Raw genomic sequence first — 13,873 nt, forward strand, 5'->3', positions numbered from 1 at the left:
CAAAATCTTAGCTAGCAAGCTAGACGAGCAGTCATCATCATGGCAAAATCCTTCTCAATCCTAGTCAAATTGAAGAGAAATTATAGATAAAAACGTATCGGTGCTCATCGGCCATTGGACATAAACATTAAACAATTCAACAATGAGTGGGTTGGAAGGAATCAGTGGTAAACTACAAGCGTTGCAAAGCAATCACTGGCCTGCTATTCAGTGGAGTGGGTGTGTGGTCTAAGTCTGGGTTTAAGGGTCTCTTTTCCAAGCTTAACATGATAAACATTCAACACAATGGGCCAGAAAAGGTTGAATACATTGGCCATGCTGTCAATCCAGCATGACTTCTGCCACATTCAAAACAACTGAATGAACTGTTTTGCTTCCATAGAAGGCTCCGCTGATAGCCAGGTGTAGCAGTGGTAAGGATTCACTCCATGGCGCTGAAATGGAAGCTCTGCTGTTGGGACAGCATTATGTAGGGCCTAACAGTTTGTGGGCACCGTTTGTAACCGGTATAGTGCAATGAATGTATTGTTTAGTATTGTGTTGTGTTGTGTAGTGGCTGTGCTGGCATGCATAAAACATATATATTTTTTTTTCCCCACCAAGATGTACATGCTAAGATCGCCACTGCTTCTGCCGCGTTGAAAACAACTGGAATCTCAGAACTGGGGAATCTCAGACTTCTGTGAGTTCAAGACAACTGGCAACTCTGAGAAAAAATGAACTCTGACTGGGAAAATAAGTTTTGAACGGTCATCCTCTGGCCTCGTTCTAGAGCTCCAATCTGGAGAATTTCACTAATTCCCAGTTGTTTTGAAAGCACAATAAATCCAGAGAATGCCAGACTTTGATGACAAAGTTTGATGACAAAATGTGCCCACGAGAAGGACTGCTGTGCCACCTTCTTGTTCAAGTAAGCAAAGCACAACAAGGTGAGTCCAAAAATGTCTTGTATGCTGCTGCATAAATTATGTATTGTGCCAGGGAGATGTATATACTATAGCTAAGAAAGTAATACTTTATGTTGTGCTGTAGCTGTTAGTAGCCCATGTGCCTCACCCTAATAATTTGGTCCCTTTCCCCCAGATAACTTAGCCTACTGTTCTGACTTGGTGGTGCACATGTAGCCTATAGCCTGTTTTAGAGAAATGTAATCATTGAATATTGTAAGAGCTTTCATTGTCTGCTTATATGCCCCCTTTCTATATCCTACGGTTCTGACTTGGTCTACAGGGAGAATACTTTAAGGACGGCCTGTGTTTTGAATTCGGTCGCTGTGCATTTCAAAAGTGCTGAACAAATAGTTATATTGACTACATCAGACCTAGCTTGCTAATTAATGTCTTAATCGAAATTACGGATTGTCTCTTATCCACTTGTCGTCCCCTTATGCCATAGTTTGTACATCTCAATTGTCAGTAGAAACCACATTTGTCTAATTAAGAAAGTCAGCCAAAGTCAGCTATGTTTTTTAAAAAGGCAGTAAATGAGGCTGTGGCTTTGCTGGCATGCATCAAACATTTGGGGGGGGGGGGGGGGGGGGGGGGGAGTTTTCCCAACCAAGATTTATATGTTAAAATCTCCATTGGAGACGGGTAGGCCTGTGTGCTTTTCACGATATACCCCATATACGTTTTAGTCTACTCTGTCAATAGCCCTATGAACACTGTATGTATTTTCAAATCAAATCAAATTGTATTTGTCACATGCGCCAAATACAACAGGTGTAGTAGACCTTACAGTGAAATACTTTCTCACGAGCCCTTAACCAATAATGCAGTTATAAGAAAAATACCTACAAAAATAAGAAATAAAGTAACAAATAATTAAAGAGCAGCAGTAAAATAACAATAGCGAGGCTATAAACAGGGGGTTCCGGTACAGAGTAAATGTGCGGGGGCACTGGTTAGTCGAGGTAATTGAGGTAATATATACATGTGGGCAGAGTTATTAAAGTGAATATGCATAGATAATAACAGAGAGTAGCAGCAGCGTAAAAGAGGGGGAGGGGCAATGCAAGTAGTCTGGGTAGCCATTTGATTTGATGTTCAGTAGTCTTATGGCTTGGGGTAGAAGCTGTTTAGAATCCTCTTGGACCTAGACTTGGTGCTCCGGTACCGCTTGCCGTGTGGTAGCAGAGAGAACAGCCTATGACTAGGGTGACTGGAGTCTTTGACCATTTTTTGGGCCTTCCTCTGACACCGCCTGTTATAGAGGTCCTGGATGGCAGGAAGCTTGGCCCCAGTGATGTAATTTTAGGTATAAAGTCACTCACTCACACATGTAATATTTATCCTGATCATAAAGAACTTTGAATAAGATACTTTATGAGGACTAAAGAATTGTGGCACATGTTTGTTTTTTTCAGGACTTGGTTACATTGACTATGTACTTTCAGGTCGTACCTCAGATGCTCCCCCAAACAGGCAGAAAGAGACAGACAAAGGGAGACCGATAGAGAGAGATGGAGGGACAGAGAGAGAAAGATAGTGGTAAAGGGAGCGTGAATCACTTGGTGGGTGCTTTAATGAACAATTACTGCCCTCTGTTGGTTTCTTTCCTACATGCCATACATACAATTAATTGGCATACGTACTATATGTTGGCCCATACCATAGAGAATGATACAAGCCTCTAGTGGCCAAAAGGCCATTTTAGCATGGGAAGAGCCATGGAGGGCTTCCACAATTTTAAAGTAGTCAACTGGGTGGGGATTTTTGCGGGTTGTAGCCTCAATGGCGCTGGCCATGCTGTCACAGACGCTATAACAGCACAGATATAAAGATGAGTCCTCTATCTATTTCTATGGCCTATTCATACAAAGGCATGTGTAGGTAGGTAGACCCATACATACAATTGCATGTTTACATCATTTAGCAAGTGTTCTTTTTATTCTGGTTAGAACCAGTATGCACTGCTCTGTGAAGGGAGTAGTACACAGCGTTGTACCAGATCTTTAGTTTCTTGGCAACTTCTTCGCATGGAATAGCCTTCATTTCTGAGAACAAGAATAGACTGACGAGTTTCAGAAGAAAGGTCTTTGTTTCTGGCCATTTTGACCCTGTAATCGAACCCACAAATGCTGATGCTCCAGATACTCAGCTAGTCTGAAGGACAGTTTTATTGCTTCATTAATCAGAACAACAGTTTCCAGCTGTGATAACATAATTGCAAAATTATTTTCTAATGATCAATTAGCCTTTAAAAAAAATAATAAACGTGGATTAGCTAACACAACATGCCATTGGAACACAGGAGTGATGGTTGCTGATAATGGGCCTCTGTACGCTTATGTAGATATTCCATTAAAAAATCTGCAGTTTCCAGCTACAATAATAATTTACAACATTAACAATGTCTACACTGTATTTTTGATCAATTTGATGTTATTTTAATTAATGGACAAAAAATGAGCTTTTCTTTCAAAACAAGGACATTTCTAAGTGACACCAAACTCTTGAACGGTAGTGTATAAAAAAATACAAATAATTGTTGACTCAGGGATTGAAACCAACAACCTTTCATTTACTGGCCCAACACTCTTAACTGCTGGGCTAACTTCCGCCTGTGTAGGTGAAATCATCCATACAAGACATTAGCATGTGTAGTTGAGCAGCCCATAAATACAAGACATTGGAATGTGTAGTTAGGTAAGCCCTGTTTGTCGGTCATCCTCTGCAGTACCATTCGTCACAGGAAATCGGTCTATAAATAGTTGTTCAGGTGAATATCCATTGTGAAGCAAAGGAGACAGATGGGCCTGTCCCAAACGACACCTTATAGTGAGTGTACTAATTTTGGAGAGAGCCCAATAGGCTCTGGTCAAAAGTAGTGCACTATATAGGGAATAGGGTGTCATTTGGGACACACATCATGTACATAATGCAACATCAATCGTGAGGATTCTACGAGCTTCCATACAATTTGAATGCAAAATGATTGTGACTGACAGACACAGCAATTAGTTACACAACAAGTGTGATACGAGGATAGATAGTAATTATAATGACAAAATGAAGTTAACCCAAATGCATGTTTATTTGAAGTCAACAACTGAATCGGTATAGTAACAAAAAAGCTAATACTGTATGAACGATCAGAACAGCCAACGGAGACAGAACTCAGCATTATGACATCATCACCATAGTGCAGTCCCACCTTGATGACATCATTAGCAATAGTACAAATTAGGTAACATCCATGACAGCACTATTCCCATGTGATATGGATAGTTATTCAAAAGGAAGACTTATCATCCAAAAAGAACGCTAACAAAGTAGACTTGTCATTAAAATAATATTTTGTGGAAAATAACAGATAGTGTCTACGTTCTCAAATGGCATCCTATTTTCTATATAGTGCACTACTTTTGATCAGAGCCCTATGGGAAGGGCTATGAGGCCTGGTCAAAAGTAGTGCAGTACATAGGGAATAGGGTGCCATTTGGGACGCATCCAGTGTCTCCAGAGTCTGTTTGGGTCAATCATTATACACACATACACACACATTCACACACACACACACACACACACACACACACACACACACACACACACACACACACACACACACACACACACATACACAGGCACACACAAACACACTGTAGTCACAGACTACATGTACCTCATGCACATGTGTGTGTGAGTGTGTATCAGTGTGCTTGTAAAAATAACCAGTAAAGGCAACACTATATACATGAAATTATATAAAAATGGTGGACTGTCGAAACAATAAGATACGCCAAACTACCCTCTAACCTTAAAATATTGAACATCTATTTATAAAAAAAGAAAAAAAAGATTAGCAATTGAATTGAAAGTAATACATTTAAAAGTATGCACACCTTTCTTTGAAAAATAAACATCATTTTTAAATCTATTCTTCAAGATAACATACTACAAAATAAGAAGAGAGAGAGAGAGAGCAGTGGAGAAAGAGCATTCCGCCAACAATGGTACAGAAAAGAGAGCAGAAAGGTGGACAGGTGATAGGGGTAAGACAGTGTGTTCAAAGCAAGAAAAACAGCTGCTCGTCACTGACACCTGGTGGCAGAAAGCTGTAACTGCACACAAATGCAATGCGTTCTAAAGCGTGGAGTGTTCTAGAATATAATAGATGTCTGCAGACTGGGGAGTAGGGAAAGCCCATATGGCTAGAATTATTCTAATTCTATGGACAAGCCGTCAAACACCTCCATCAGTCGGTTGGTCGTCTCATATAGGGGCTTGTCAACAACGGTTTTCATGTTCTCATGTTTGGTCAAAGCTATAGTGTGTTCCACCTTCTTTTCTCATGCAGACATTTCATGCGATCTTCTAGAGCTAGGACAGGACGATAGATATGAGCAAATACAGGTCCAGTTGGAAACATCCAGTAAGTAGGTCTACTATTATCCTTCGTTTCCGTGGAGTAGACAGACATTCCTGGTTCCAACTCCTCATCAGTTGAAAGGTCAAAGGTTACGTACGACTGGGATTACTTAGAAAATGCAACTCACCAAATGGAAACTCCTCTCTTAAGAAAGTGAGCGAGCCAAATAAACATATTGTGAGTGACTGACACCACGCTCCCATTTCATCTGCAGACATCTCTTTCTCTCCCCAGAGAGGCTGTATACCGTAGCTTATTACGACAGCAGACTCACTAGATTACCTACTCCCATAGAGATCGCATAGAGCTGGATAGAGGGCTCAATTTTGCTGCCATGCAGTCACAGAAGTAGCCATTGTATAGATATTACCTCTGTGGCTATTCCCATTCACAACAGCCCGGTGGCAAAATGGCAATGGGGGATGAGATAGAAGCAATCCCTGATCATTCCCTAGGTGTACAAAACTATCACAGACGGAATTAACAATTCTATAACAACAGCAACAGAACGGACCCCTGGTGTCCAGTCCAGACGTCAGGCTAGCGCGCTGGCCGGTCGCATCAGACAATAGCTCGCTGAACGAGCAAATCTAGTAATGCTCTAGCTAGCTATGAAGTTATTTAAATGTGTTTTCTGAGTGTGTGTGGGAGACTGATAATGAAAATTAAGAGAAAGGTCAAAGAGATGGAAGGATGGTCAGAGAGATAGAGAGAGGGGGGGTGCAGATAATTATAGAGAGGGGTAGAGGGGACAGAGAGAGGGGGGCCGAGAGAGAGGGGGGGCAGAGAGACAGAGAGAGAGAGAGATGAAGTTCAGTGTCAGTATGCATGCCTGAAGCAGAGAGAGTGCCCTGCCCACTGAACTGTACCCTGGTTAACTGCTGCCTGCAAGCCTGGCTGGACTCTTTTATTAGATTGCAGGGAATGATGTCATTTTAAAAGGTGCAGTGACTGTATTAGCCTCTTACATGAAGTGATGTCATTATAGCATGCGTTTAGTGGCTGGTGGTTGGCCAGAGAGAGCATTCCAGAATGCAGCAGCAGGATAGAAGCGATGTGGTATAATTATATTCATTAGAGCTACTACAGTATCCCTCAGGGATAACAACGGAAATAAAGAAAATAGATAGTCATAATCACTAATCATAATGAAATCATAACAATATGAACTCCTGGACTGACCAACAGACACTGAAAACTGTTAACACTGACAGTAAGTAAACACCAGAACAAAACAATCAAAACAGAAGGATCCAAACGGTATTCATACAAATATTTGTAGTACTTTTAGGTTTTCATTGCAACACACATTTTCCGAGATATTGATATTTTTCACTCAGCATTAGTAAAAACAGGCAGGCTTTAGATTATATACTGTACGGCAGTTAGTAACAGACGGAGGGAGATGTAGGGTAGGAGGAGGAGATAAAGAGAGAGAGAGGAGGAGATGTAGGGTAGGAGGAGGAGGAGATAGAGAGAGACAGAGGAGGAGCGAGAAAGAGAGAGAGGGGAAATTATAGTGTATTTACAGCACACCAAACGTTTTTTGTTTGTTTTCTGAGTAAAAAGAATGCTATATAATTATATATATATATATTTATATATTTATATCGGAATCCCGCACTGTGACCATACAGGGATGCTGTTTTTGCATGGGGTGTGTTGTGTGGTAGTGTAGGGGTTGTATTGTATCGTATTGTATCCGGGGACCTCTTGTGAATTCATAATCAGAACACAACTCGAGTTAGAGAAATATAGCATACGATGACTTTTACTTCGGCAGTGCATGACTGGACCAAACCATTTTTCGGGCCCTGGAAAGCAACATTTTAAAGGCCCACCTCTTGGCATCGGAGAGAAAAGATAGAAGTTTTCAAGCTAATTTCTTGCAATTCTACACATTTCATCATGGGGCAGAGAGATCTTTGTTGTTGCAGCTTTAAAAATTCTACAAATGTTGACATGAGAATTTAGCAGTTTTACAGCTTAAATTACAGTGCATTTATGTAAAAAAAAAAAAAAAAACATTTGGGGGGGTCCATATTATTACATGTACTGTATTACACCCTCTAAACTTATTCCACGGATCTCTTGGCCAAAATGAGTTTCATCTGTTGTTGTTAGTAATATTCATACTTCGAGAACCCCTGTTGCATTGTATTGTCATGTGTTTCGATTCTGTTGCCTTCATGTTACAATGGACCCTGTTCAAATGTAGTGCACTATGTAGGGAATAGGGGTTGTATTTGTCTGTTTGTTTGTTTGTTTGTGTGTGACAGAGAAAGACGGGAAAGAGAGAGAGGTTATGTACAGCAGTTGTTGTTGATTGATTTTTAGACAGATTTCTGAACAGAAGAATGTCATATAGAGTCTGTCCTGGTCTGTAGTAGTCTATGTGGGGAGTGATAGAATAGAGAGAAGAAAATAGGGAAAATGAAAGACAGATGAGTGGGAGGAATGGTATGGATAAATGGGTGGGGGACAGTGTTTGGGGTTCAGAAACTGTATTTCAGCATAACATGCTGGAATGTGAATTACATTTTTGCAATAATATGTGGAGTACAATTTTGCATTTGTGTCACTGACAGTTGAATGTTAATGAGACATGTATATGTACTGTATATGCATGTATAAAAAATGTTTTTCCTCTTAAATTAAGAAATCAAACATTACTTTGCATTACTATGATCCTGTTACATGTACATGTGCCTGTTTGTTTGTTCAAGTGAGCATGAACAGGATGTGTATCTCGTAACAGTGTGTCAGTAACACGTAGTGTGTGTGTGTGTGTGTGTGTGTGTGTGTGTGTGTGTGTGTGTGTGTGTGTGTGTGTGTGTGTGTGTGTGTGTGTGTGTGTGTGTGTGTGTGTGTGTGTGTGTGTGTGTGTGTCAGTGGACATGAGGAAGTCATGTATATAAGTGCAAATAATCGCACTGTTTTCAATGCAGGTCTACCAGGTGAAGCTTTTCTGTTTTTCCTGTCAGTCTCAGTACTTGCGAATCTTATATTTCACCATTTCCCTGTCTGTCTGTCCCCTACTCCTCCCCCTCTGGCTGCTGTGAAGAACTGAAGCTTGTGAAGACAAATGGAGGCGTTCCTCTCCCCCCTCCCGACCCCTCCCTAGATGAAGTACTCTTTCTTGTCCTCTGCTCCGGAATGGCCGCCCTCAGCGTTGATGATAGCCGTGTCGGCGTCGGGAGCGTCATCGGAGCCCTTGGCCTCATGGGTAAGATATGTCCCTGTGGATACAGACACAGACAGACCACAGGGTCAGAGGTTAAATAACAAGTGATGTAAGAGTGGAGAGATGTAGCTTATCACAATGGGCTTGGAGTGGAGTGATAACAGCCACAGAATTACACATAGGATCTCTGTAATGATAACACTGGGTTTGGAATCAATGGAAGTAGAGTAGCAGTAGCCTGAAATACAGAGCTGTTTTCCGCTTACATTCCACTCCTTGTACTCTGTGTCAAATGCCAAACATACATGTCAAACATGTTTGCCATGACAAGGAGTGGCAAGGAGCAGAATGTTAGCACAAACAGACTGGTACCCAGGCTAGAGTAGCAGTGGAAGGAAAATAAACGATGGAAAAATAGTGAAATAACTACAATGACTACACTTGAATTAGAAAAGCAGTTGTCTTGGAGGGGAATGAGAAGTGATTATGAGTGGGGCAGTGGAGGCTGGTGGTAGGAGCTATAGGAGGATACAGTTGCATTGATTCCATTCCAGCCATTACAATGAGCCGGTCCTCCTAAAGCTCCTCCCAAGAGCCTCCTCTTGAGTGGGGATATGTGTTATGGTATTATTTTGGAGAGATTGTAAACCATTCTTTTGGAGAGATTGGAAACCCAAATTGGTCTACACGGACAAGTTCTGGCCTGGTTTAGATCTTATCTGTCGGAAAGATATCAGTTTGTCTCTGTGAATGGTTTGTCCTCTGACAAATCAACTGTAAATTTCGGTGTTCCTCAAGGTTCCGTTTTAGGACCACTATTGTTTTCACTATATATTTTACCTCTTGGGGATGTCATTCGAAAACATAATGTTAACTTTCACTGCTATGTGGATGACACACAGCTGTACATTTCAATGAAACATGGTGAAGCCCCAAAATTGCCCTCGCCAGAAGCCTGTGTTTCAGACATAAGGAAGTGGATGGCTGCAAACTTTCTACTTTTAAACTCGGACAAAACAGAGATGCTTGTTCTAGGTCCCAAGAAACAAAGAGATCTTCTGTTGAATCTGACAATTAATCTTAATGGTTGTACAGACGTCTCAAATAAAACTGTGAAGGACCTTGGCGTTACTCTGGACCCTGATCTCTCTTTTGACGAACATATCAAGACTGTTTCAAGGACAGCTTTTTTCCATTTTCGTAACATTGCAAAAATCAGAATCTTTCTGTCCAAAAATGATGCCGAAAAATGTATCCATGCTTTTGTTACTTCTAGGTTAGACTACTGCAATGCTCTACTTTCAAGGCTACCCGGATAAAGCACTAAATAAACTTCAGTTAGTACTAAATACGGCTGCTAGAATCCTGACTAGAACCCAACAATTTAATCATATTACTCCAGTGCTAGCCTCACTACACTGGCTTCCTGTTAAGGCAAGGGCTGATTTTAAGGTTTTACTGCTAACCTACAAAGCATTACATGGGCTTGCTCCTACCTATCTCTCTGATTTGGTCCTGCCGTACATACCTACACAAGACGCAGGCCTCCTAATTGTCCCTAGAATTTCTAAGCAAACAGCTAGAGGCAGGGCTTTCTCCTATAGAGCTCCATTTTTATGGAATGGTCTGCCTACCCATGTGAGAGACGCAGACTCGGTCTCAACCTTTAAGTCTTTACTGAAGACTCATCTCTTCAGTAGGTCATATGATTGAGTGTAGTCTGGCCCAGGAGTGTGAAGGTGAACGGAAAGGCTCTGGAGCAACGAACCGCCTTTGCTATCTCTGCCTGGCCGGTTCCTCTCTTTCCACTGGGATTCTCTGCCTCTAACCCTATTACAGGGGCTGAGTCACTGGCTTACTGGTGCTCTTTTATGCCGTCCCTAGGAGGGGTGCGTCACTGGAGTGGGTTGAGTCACTGATGTGATCTTCCTGTCTGGGTTGGCGCCCCCCCTTGGGTTGTGCCGTGGCAGAGATCTTTGTGGGCTATACTCGGCCTTGTCTCAGGATGGTAGGTTGGTGGTTGAAGATATCCCTCTAGTGGTGTGGGGGCTGTGCTTTGGCAAAGTGGGTGGGGTTATATCCTTCCTGTTTGGCCCTGTCCGGGGGTATCAACGGATGGGGCCACAGTGTCTTCTGACCCCTCCTGTCTCAGCCTCCAGTATTTATGCTGCAGTAGTTTATAGTGTCGGGGGGCTAGGGTCAGTTTGTTATACCTGGAGTAATTATCCTGTCTTATCCGGTGTCCTGTGTGAATTTAACTATGCTCTCTCTAATTCTCCTGACCTGTTCACCGGACGTGCTACCTGTCCCAGACCTGCTGTTTTCAACTCTCTAGAGACAGCAGGAGTGGTAGAGATACTCTTAATGATCGGCTATGAAAAGCCAACTGACATTTACTCCTGAGGTGCTGACTTGCTGCACCCTCGACAACTACTGTGATTATTATTATTTTACCATGCTGGTCATTTATGAACATTTGAACATCTTGGCCATGTTCTGTTATAATCTCCACCCGGCACAGCCAGGAGAAGACTGGCCACCCCTCATAGCCTGGTTCCTCTCCAGGTTTCTTCCTAGGTTTAGGCCTTTTCTAGGGAGTTTTTCCTAGCCACTGTGCTTCTACACCTGCATTGCTTGCTGTTTGGGGTTTTAGGCTGGGTTTCTGTACAGCACTTTGAGATATCAGCTGATGTACGAAGGGCTATATAAACACATTTGATTTGATTTGGTAAGGGTCAAGGGTCACCTTTGTGTCTGATGAGGTATCTGCCCAAGACGATGAGCAGACAGAGCAGGATGAAGACGATGACTGCCACCACTCCTCCAATCACAGCATGGTCCACTCCTGAAGAGGTAGACATGGCAGTGGGGTCTGGGACAAAGACAGGAGAGAGCGAGAGAGAGAGAGAAAGAAAGAAAGAAAAAAAGAAAGCAAAAGAGAGAGAGAGAAAGACAGAAGAGGGAGAGAGAGAGAGAGAGAGAGAGAGAGAAAGAGGGACAGAAGAGAGAGAAAAAGAGAAAGGCAGAAAGGAAGGGAGAGAGGAGAGATAAGAGGGAAAGAGGGAGAAAGACAGAAGAGAGAAAAAGAGAAAGGCAGAAAGGAAGGGAGAGAGAGGAGAGATAAGAGGGAAAGAGACGGTGTTAGTCTAAAAACTGAAACATTACAAACTAATCTAGACCCCAAAGAAAAGGATGAGAAAACCATGCAAATTTAAAGATGCATGAATACACCAGATGCATTAAACCGAATGGAACATAAAAAAGTCATTAAAAGTATAAAGCACATTCTTTTATGCATCCATTGTGTGAGCGATGTATAATGTAGGTAGCATCTTAAATGGCACCCTAATCCCAATATAGTGCACTACTTTTGACCAGGGCTCACTACCGTACATAGGGAATTCGGTGCCATTTGTGACGTAGCCATAATCTACCTGGTGGCGTACTTAGCGTATGTTAGAGGCTGATCATCAAACTACACCACTCTCTCTTCCACAGAAAATATGATATTAATTGCATCTGGTAGCTCACGAAACACCTCTTTAACTTTGCATGGCATTGGTTCAAACCCTCTATCAAGCCCACTGTCACGTTGACAGATAGTCACCCAGATGTAGCTACAGAACTGTGAGACCAAAGGCAAGAAAACATAACGTACAGCGAGACTGAGATACAAGAGGAAAATACAGAGGATTGTGGTGAAGTGAGTGGCACCACCACACGATGCCTTGATAATAAACCAAGGGCGAGAAATAGAGACACAGCCAACCGTTCGTGTCACAAATGTCATCCTATTCCCTATTTAGTGCACTACTTTTGACTGAATCAAATCCAATTTTATACACATGTTTAGCAGATGTTATTGCTAATGTAGCGAAATGCTGTTCCTAGCTCCAGAGCCCTATGGTGATCCTTATGGGTTCTGGTCCAAAGTAGTGCACTACACAGGCAATAGGATGACATTTGGGACGCAGGCACAGCCAACCAAGAGCCAAACACAGGGGAGGAGAGGAGGTAGCGTCCATCAGAGAGAAGAGAGAGAAGCACGGCAGGGGGGTGGCCAAGGAGGAGGTGAAAGAGAGAGACAGTCCTTGCTGAGGAGGCAGTATTGTGAATTAGCACATAAACCCCGCTGTCAGCACCACCAGGGAAATGAGACAGGGGCAGTGGCCCAAATGGCACCCTATTTCCTACATAATGCACTACTTTTGACAAGAGCCCATAGGGAAACCCATAGACCTCTGGTCACAAGTTGTGCACATATATAGAAAACAGGTTGCCATTTGGAACGCATTTAGGAACCATGAGACAAGACAGCAACCTCTGAGCCTGACCCTTGCATATTACACACACAGTGTTACTGACTCAGACCACTTAAAGGTACATGTTTATGTATGTATGGGGTACTATAGAGGTGTGTGTGTGTGTGTGTGTGTGTGTGTGTGTGTGTGTGTGTGTGTGTGTGTGTGTGTGTGTGTGTGTGTGTGTGTGTGTGTGTGTGTGAGAGAGAGAGAGAGAGAGCGGGAGAGCAGGTCAGAGAAAGAAAAAAATATGAAAAGTGCATTCGGAAAGTATTCAGACCCCTTCACTTTTTCCACATTTTGTTACTTTGCAGCCTTGTTCTAAAATTGATTACATAATTATTCCCCTCATAGTTCTACACACAATACTTACACTTACATAACTTAGACCCTTCACTCAGTACTTTGTCAAAACACAATTAGAGCCTCGTCTTCTTGGGTATGACGCTACAAGCTTGGCAAATCCGAATTTGTGGAGTTTCTCCCATTCTTCTCTGCAGATCCTCTCAAGCTCTGTCAGGTTGGATGGGGAGTGTCACTGCACAGCTGTTTTCAGGTCTCTCCAAAGATGTTCGATCGGGTTCAAGTCCGGGCTCTGGCTGGACCACTCAAGGACATTCAGAGACTTGTCCCCAAGCCACTTCTGCATTGACTTGGTTGTGTGCTTAGGTTTGTTGTCCTGTTGGAAGGTGAACCTTCACCCTAGTCTGTGGTCCTGAGCGCTCTGGAGCAGGTTTTCATCAAGGATCTCTCTGACTTTTTGCCATTCGTCTTTCCCTCGATCCTGACTAGTCTCCCAGTCCCTGCCGCTAAAAAACATTCCCACAGCAAAATGCTGCCTCCACCATGCTTCACTATAGGGATGGTGCCAGCTTTCCTCCAGACGTGACACTTGGCATTCAGGCCAAAGAGTTCAATCTTGGTTTCATCAGACCAGAGAATCTTGTTTCTCATGGTCAGAGTCCTTTAGGTGCCTTTTGGCAAACTCCAAGCGGGCTGTCGTGCCTTTTACTGAGGA

The 13,873-nt window shown here is 42.6% G+C and overlaps 1 protein-coding gene across 4 annotated transcripts in view; it reads right to left on the bottom strand.

Moving 5' to 3' along the window:
* Positions 1 to 7,857: 7,857 nt before the first annotated feature.
* Positions 7,858 to 13,873, bottom strand: part of cadm3 (cell adhesion molecule 3) — a 65,398-nt gene continuing 59,382 nt past the window's right edge. For all 4 annotated transcript variants that reach the window (XM_036966198.2, XM_036966196.2, XM_090225775.1 and 1 more), the window contains 2 exons: positions 11,301 to 11,426; positions 7,858 to 8,609 (listed from right to left, as the gene is read on the bottom strand). In XM_036966198.2, the coding sequence (XP_036822093.1) occupies positions 8,491 to 8,609; positions 11,301 to 11,426 (245 nt within the window). In that variant the 3' untranslated portion in view covers positions 7,858 to 8,490. The remainder of the gene's footprint in view (positions 8,610 to 11,300; positions 11,427 to 13,873) is intronic.

Source organism: Oncorhynchus mykiss, chromosome 28 (genome assembly GCF_057628025.1).
Source record: "Oncorhynchus mykiss isolate SJ-2025 chromosome 28, ASM5762802v1, whole genome shotgun sequence".
Classification (NCBI taxonomy): Eukaryota; Metazoa; Chordata; class Actinopteri; order Salmoniformes; family Salmonidae; genus Oncorhynchus; species Oncorhynchus mykiss.